At 41.8% G+C, this 8,134-nt stretch overlaps 1 protein-coding gene across 1 annotated transcript; it reads right to left on the reverse strand.

Annotated features, from left to right (window-relative positions):
• Positions 1 to 1,900: 1,900 nt before the first annotated feature.
• Positions 1,901 to 5,008, reverse strand: LOC128735484 (uncharacterized). The gene is made up of 3 exons (XM_053829966.1): positions 3,053 to 5,008; positions 2,759 to 2,935; positions 1,901 to 2,620 (listed from the first exon to the last, which is right to left on the reverse strand). Exons 1-3 carry the CDS (start codon positions 5,006 to 5,008, stop codon positions 1,901 to 1,903), a joined length of 2,853 nt encoding a protein of 950 aa, XP_053685941.1.
• Positions 5,009 to 8,134: the final 3,126 nt, after the last annotated feature.

Raw genomic sequence — 8,134 nt, forward strand, 5'->3', positions numbered from 1 at the left:
TTCTGCGGGGTTGGGATTTGAACTCGGGTCCATGGCGTGAGAGTTGTGAACGCTAACCACTACGCCGGGACTGACCCCCTCCAAAGAACATGATTAAATACGACAAAGACATCAAAAATCACGATAAAAAGACGATTGAAGATGTCAAAAAGATATGAGCACAAAATAGATTAGAAAAATGGCAAAAAACGACAAAAAATGTCAAAAGTAGATTTTAAGAAACGACGAACAGAAGACGAAAATACGTTAAAAAGATAGCAAAAAGACCAAGAAAAGGCGACAGAAATATGGTAGAAAGAGATGTCACAACTACGGTGAAAAGGTATCGAAAAGAGAGTAATAAAATGACGAAAAGAAGACGTGAATGAAATGACGAAACGGCCGTGAAAATACAATAAAAAAAGGCAAAATACTGCCAAAAAGGACAATACAAAAACGATGAAATAGCTATAAATAGATATAAAAGGGGTGATCAAGAGATGCCCAGCTAGCATTTTCATATTATTGAGTGGGTCAGAAGGAAAGGGGTGTAAGTGACAAAAAGTAAATTTCGAGAAAATCAGATCCAAAGTTAACATCGTCTAGAAAATTCGTCAGATTATATAATAGAAAACTAATGACGCACTATGGTTGTGTTGGCTTTACTTTATTAAATTATATTGAAATCTTGGAAAACCACTATGATTTTCGGGATTAATAAGATAGTTTTGAAAATGTTATTTGCACTTACACCCCTTTCCTTCTCAGTTATGCACTTGTACCCCTTTCATTCCAAGCGATTATAGGGAATTACTGCTTGGAGTGAAAAGGGTGCAAGTGCAAATCTTGGAATCATATTATAATCGTCTTCATTGAAAGGTAGGTTAGCGGGCAGGCAGCAGTAGTTCAGGATTTTCTCGCTACATGGCGCTAGTGCAGATGTAATATTCTTGTATAGGCTGTATCTTACGCTACTGACTATTTAGAAAGTTGCAGTCTTCTTGAAGGTCGTTCAAATGACTGTCATCTCGGAAATGACACTGAAAATAGTTCAGAATATTCTCAACGTGCAGCGCTAGTGTATATGCGAACTCGTGTTATTTGCTATAGCTTATAATTCATGTAACCTAAGGTATTGCCACAATAGATCAAATTACTGGTCGCAGTGGAGAATGTACCCAAAAAAAAACCTAAGGTATTACTTTCTTAGGCAAAGTTGTTTGAGTAATAGCCTCCTTGCAGATGGTATAGAAAATAGTGCAGAATTGCCTCACTACGTGGCGCTACCGTATATGTAATATTATAGTATACGCTGTAACTTACGGTACCTAGAAAGTAGTGGTCTTCGAGAAGTTTATACAAGTGATTGTTACCTTCAAGGTGGTATGAAAAATAGTTCAGAATTTTGTCATCTGCGGGGCTAGCGTATATGCGTATACGTTATATATCACGATATGAGTAACTAAAAATATTACTTTCTTCGGGGAAACGGTTTTAGTAATAGCAGCCTTTCTGATAGTAGGGAAAATAGTACAGAAGTGTCTCACTTTAAAAAAATCTCTGTACGAGACTCGACACGGTCCGGCTCCTTATCGTCGGCGGAGCCTGAAGGGTTTTCCGGTTCACCGGTTTTAACGCGAGACTGGAGGGTTCGAATTAGAAAAATAATTTAATTTTATCCTGGTCTGATTTAATCGATAGTCAAACGATAACTCGTCGGAAAATTAAAACTAGTGGCCACTTATATCTACAGTTTACAATGTATATCGGTACATAAGCATGTATATTTTGTTCTTCGGTTCTTCGTGACTTGCTGCAGCAATGTATATGTGCACACTCGGGACAAAATCGCTACGATGTGCAATGTTCGAAACACGACGATAAGACGATAGGACGATAGCGCTGTTGCATCTTTCACTCGTTATTGCAGTGATGCCGATTCGATCAGATTATTCTGAACATCCTCCCGCCGTTGAAAGGTGTCCCTTTCGAAACTCTGCTCTGGGTCGATGGGTAGAAAGCACAGCTTCGATACAGGTCTTCGCAAAATTCCATTCTCTGTTTTGACGTCGACGACTCGTACAACACCTTCGGTACCAGGGATGACCTCGATAATACGGCCAAGTAGCCATTTCTGAACTGGCATGTTGTCCTTTTTGATGAGCACAAGTTGACCTACTTCGACTTCTACCTTCTTGTGCCACTTGTATCGTACTTGTAGCGACGAAAGATACTCCGATTGCCAACGATTCCAGAAGTGCTGAATGATAGCGGTGATGTGTTCATTTCGTTGCCTAGGATGCTTACGTTGATCGATGACTACGGGACGTGCGACAGCGTTCAAAGATCGAAATACCAAAAAGTGTCCCGGAGTTAACGCCTCAAAATCCTCTGGGTCGTCCGATAGCGGGGTGAGCGGTCTCGAATTTAAAACCGCTTCAATTCGACACAAAACGGTTGAGAACTCTTCGAAACTCAGAGCTGCTGCTGCTGTATGCTTCAACAATAACACCTTGGTTTGACGGATGTTTGATTCCCAAATACCGCCGAAGTGCGGTGCCTCTGGGGGATTGAAGTGCCACTCGACACTGTTGCCGTAGGCTCGTAGAATGTCGTCTTGGTTGTCGAAACTCTTAAAAAACTACTCCCATTCTTTCAACAAATTAGCGGCGCCAACAAAATTTGTGCCGTTGTCGGTCCAAACTGCAATAGGTCTACCTCGACGGCTAACGAAACGATCGAATGATGCCAAAAATGCTGCGGTTGATAACTCGCTAACCAACTCGAGGTGGATCGCTTTTGTTGCCAGGCAAATGTAAAGCACAATCCATCCTTTATACTCGACGGTGGAACGTTTATTGCGTTGCTTCAAGAATACTGGTCCACAGAGATCGATACCGACTCGATAAAACGGATACTGTCCTTCCACACGGCAAGCTGGCAAATCACCCATGTACTATTGAATTGGACGGGGATTGCTCTTGAAACAAACGACACAGCTCTTGATGACCTGCTTGACCACGCTTCTTCCTCTGATGATCCAAAATTCCCTTCTGGTTGCAGCAAGTGTGACCTGAATACCGGCGTGCATATTGGACTCATGGAAAGACCGGATGATTGCACCTGTGACGGGATGGTTCTTGGGAAGGATCATCTGGTGTTTTGTATCATATGAGCAGGCCGATTTCGATAGACGTCCACCGACCCTCAGTAGTCCGTGGTTGTCTACAAACGGAGAAAGCGGTATTAGCGAATGGTTCTTCGATGTTACCTCCTCTCGTAATTGGGCGAATACTTCCGGAAAGCTCTCCTTCTGGACGAGACGAACAATTGTAAGCTTGGCGTATCGCATTTCCTCTGCGCTAAACTCTCCACGACGTTGATTCTCTGCACTACGCTGACGATTCTGGAACATGCGCTTGATACGCGTGACGACTCGAAGCATTATGTTGTACTTGCTGCAATTGTCGAATAAATGCAGCCTTTCGACCACTGCGGGCATGGCGGTAACCTGGATCAATTCTGGCAGCTGCATGGGGTCAACCAGCTGCACTCCCTTTGGCCAGACGATATCGTTTTTACGTAGGAATGGCGGTCCACACCACCACAGTTTAGATGAATGAAGCTCTTGGGGCATAATTCCACGTGAGACCAAATCTGCCGGATTGTCATGCGTGCTGACGTGACACCATTCGCTTGGGTCGGACAGCTGTTGTATTGCAGCTACACGGTTTGATACAAAAACATCCAGTTTACTGGGGCAAGTGTTGATCCAGCTGAGAGCAATAGTGGAGTCGGACCAAAAACGAACTCGGTTCACGGTAACTGGTAGGGATCGTCTTACATTATCTGCTAATTGAGCGAGCAAACGAGCTCCACATAGCTCTAGACGCGGAATCGTGGTTCGATTTCCCTTGATAGGTGCGACGCGAGATTTTGAGCATAGTAAACGAATGGAGATTTGACCTTGCGAGTTTCGTGACCTTAAGTACAAACATGCTCCGTAGCCCTTCTGCGATGCATCACAGAACCCAGCAAGTTCTACAAATTCTGTTTGCAACAATGGAAGTACACAGCGACTAATCCGAATTGTGTTCATCGTCTGTAACTGTAGTCGATACTCGTTCCACATGTTTTCTATACCAGCTTCCAGCGGCTCGTCCCAATTTAGTTTCTCTTTCCATAGTTCTTGCATGATGAGTTTACCCGTCATAATAACTGGTCCTGCTAGGCCAAGTGGATCGAATAACTTTGATATGTCTGAGAGAATTTTTCGTTTGGTCGGTACTCCTTCGTCAAAGGCAATTGACATAACTTCGAAACTGAATACATCTTCATCGGGTTGCCAAGTTAACCCAAGGGTTTTAGTTCGACCTTCTTTGTTCAGCAGTACCTTTTGCTCCAGCCTGGCTTCGGGAATATCAGCCAACACCTCTTTGCTATTTGAGCACCACTTATGCAACTCGAATCCTGCCTTTTCGAGCATAGCAGCTAGTTGCCCTTTCAACTCTCGTGCTTCCTCTACCGTATCAGCACCGAATAAAACATCGTCGACGTATACCGATTTCTTGCCAACTTCTGCTGCAAGGGGATACTGCTCTGCTTCATCTTCACAAATCTGCATTAGTGTCCGGACTGCCAAAAACGGGGCGCTGGCAGTACCATAGGTAACTGTCGTTAACTGATAAACACCGATTTCATCCTTGGTACTGGATCTCCAAAGAATCTGCTGGAAGCGTCGATCTTCTTTGCGTACTAAAATTTGTCGGAACATTTTCGAAACATCGGATGTGACCGCGACCTTGTACCTTCGAAAGCGAAGCAGCGTATCGACAAGCTGGGGTTGCAACGTTGGTCCCACCATAAGTTGATCATTCAGCGATTTTCCATTGCTAGTTTTAGCCGAAGCATCGAACACCACCCTGAGTTTCGTCGTACTACTATCTGGGCGTTTGACAGCATGATGCGGCAAAAAATACTGCTTTTCCGATTGCAACTCTACTGGGTTGAACGTGCCAATTTGTTCCATATGGCCCAGGTCGATGAACTCCTGCATAAATTGTTTATAATCAGCATAAAGTTTCTGATCCTTCGTGAGTCTCGCCTCCAAAAGAAGGAACCTGCGGTGAGCCATATGTCTAGAGTCTCCAAGGTCAATTTCCATGCTTCTGAACGGTAGCGCTACAGTATACCGACCTGTAACATCACGACTGTGGTTCGATACAAAATGATCTTCCGCGGCTTGTTTTTCGATGGACCAACTATTTTCGGAACCGTAATTTTCGATACACCAGAATTTCGAAACTTGTTTGTCTAATTGTTCATTCGTCACTGAGAGCACTTGCACTTGAGGGTAACTATCTCTCTCCTTTACATGACCACCTGCAACCCAGCCAAATACTGTCTGTCGGAAGGTCGGAAGCTCTTTCGATAGTGTATAGGACTTAAACAGCATCATTTTGTCCCATTCAACGATTCCGAAAAGGATATCAATTTTCACTGTTTTATTAAACTGTGGATCCGCAAGATCTATCCAGTCGGGAATATTCCAATTGGCAATATCAAAAGATCGCAACGGTAATTTATTTGTGATTCGAGGGGTAACCAAAAATTCAGCCATCGATTCGAAATAAGATGACCTTGAACTAACATGGGCGACAACTGATTCTGTAATTTGCCTTCCTGCTCCCCCAAATCCAACAACAGACACGTTCGATGAAAAGGTTTTAAGTCGCAACCTCTTTGCACACGCAGTTGTCATAAACGTCGACATCGCACACGAATCGAGAACAGCACGGCATTCTTGAAGTTCACCACTACTGCTGCGAACCTGTACTAAAGCAGTGTGCAACAATGCTTGATCGTTTACTGCCATCAACTGAACCTTTTTTGACACTGTACTTTCGCTCGGAAAACAATACGCCTCTGGTCCGTGCGTATTCATCGAGGCAGAGTTAAATTGCTCACACGACTGGACTGGTTGAAGCATTGTGCACAACTCGACACGAACGGGATTGGACTTCGTGTCGGTGTTCGCATCCGTTGACTTCGTTTCAAAATGTAGCAAAGTATTATGACGAAGATCACATTCCTTACACGTACCACTTTTACACTCGGCGACAATGTGACGGTTGCTGAAGCAATTTACACACAGTTTAAGTTCTTTCACTCGTTGAAAACGTTGGGTTGGGGATTTCGACAAAAAGTTGCGGCACTCGTTTATATAATGCCCGCCCTTACAATTGAAACAGGCAAATTTGCTTCTATAGTCTGAATCACGATTAGAGCTCACTAACACATTCGGCTTCCACTTGTTTGCCGACGGTTTTGTATTACTGTGGGGCGCCAACTTATGATCTTGCTCTAGATTTTTTTTACCGGTGGTCCATCCGGTTCGAAGGACCGATTGATGTACGAGACTCGACACGGTCCGGCTCCTTATCGTCGGCGGAGCCTGAAGGGTTTTCCGGTTCACCGGTTTTAACGCGAGACTGGAGGGTTCGAATTAGAAAAATAATTTAATTTTATCCTGGTCTGATTTAATCGATAGTCAAACGATAACTCGTCGGAAAATTAAAACTAGTGGCCACTTATATCTACAGTTTACAATGTATATCGGTACATAAGCATGTATATTTTGTTCTTCGGTTCTTCGTGACTTGCTGCAGCAATGTATATGTGCACACTCGGGACAAAATCGCTACGATGTGCAATGTTCGAAACACGACGATAAGACGATAGGACGATAGCGCTGTTGCATCTTTCACTCGTTATTGCAGTGATGCCGATTCGATCAGATTATTCTGAACAATCTCATTGTTTGTTTCTCGCGACCCCCCATTTCTTCGGTGGCCTGACATCTTAGAATCAAAATCTTCATAAAATATTTGTAATAGCCTAACTTCAGAACGGCTGAACTTAAGAAATAAGTTTATATGACGTAATTTGTTCAATTATTCTCGGCTATAGTGGTAGCCTGCTTAGAGCACTCTAATTTGTTTAATTTGTTATGCGAAGAATTTAATGTTTTTTTTTTAATTTTCCAAAAATAAGTAATATTTGGAAATTTTTGAAAAATTGTCAGAATAAAACAAAAAATCCGATTGAGTGCCCATTAGTAGCTCTTCGCCAGATTTTAGAACATGTTTTAACTTATCATTAATACAAATGAGACGAATCTGAGGGGACATGTTTTGAGATAATTCACGTTTTATGCTTTTTATTTTGATTTTGCAAAGTTTTTTCTTTCAGAGTTTTTTTTTCGAAAATACACTTAATTTCCGTTGACATCATTTCTAACAAATAAAGTAGTTTTCAAGATATATTTTGAAAAAAAAAATATTTATAAATACGCCTTTTTGAAAAGTTACTCCAGACGAAAATAATTATGTTTCATGGAAAATGAATCCTTGGGTAGCGTCCAACACATCAGCAAAATTTCATCCCAAAATATTCGAGACAAACCGTTTTGTTAGTTGAGCTGGCATTGCTCATATAATGCACTTACACCCCTTTCCTTCCAAGTGAAAACCAACTTTTATTTTGCTGTTTTTTCATGATTTTAAAAAAAGCCATTAAACGGTAAAATTTTGACGTGAATTTTCTAGCATGCATAAAACCATGCTCAAAGTATCGTTTCCTACCATTATCTCGATTTTTTCAATTTTGTCACTTACACCCCTTTCCTTCTCACCCTCTCATATGTATAAAAAAGGTAAAAATCAGCATTACGTACAGATATGCATGCTAAATGAATCGTATTTCATGCGCAAAATTGGCATATCCGTACTATTTTGGAGGCATGATTGCGAATAATTTTGAGCGTTACGACTATATAAGTATTTAAATACGATAATATCCGATTATTTTGTGCTGAAAATCGTATGTATGTCAGTCATTATCATTATATACGACAGAAAATCAACTTGATCCCGCTTTATCCAGCTTTATTTACGATTTCGAGTTTGTTAGGAGATATTTACGATAGTTTTCGTACATTGACATACGAGTTGATGCTAGCTGGGTGATAACAAGACGGTGAAACACGGACTAGAACAACATTTTGATTAAAGCAGAGGAGCGTTTGGAGCGAAAAAATGTTAGACTGAATATATTGGGTTAGTTTGTGGCAGTGGGACTCCAACTCACAATTTCG

This window comes from Sabethes cyaneus, chromosome 2, assembly GCF_943734655.1.
Source record: "Sabethes cyaneus chromosome 2, idSabCyanKW18_F2, whole genome shotgun sequence".
Classification (NCBI taxonomy): domain Eukaryota; kingdom Metazoa; phylum Arthropoda; class Insecta; order Diptera; family Culicidae; genus Sabethes; species Sabethes cyaneus.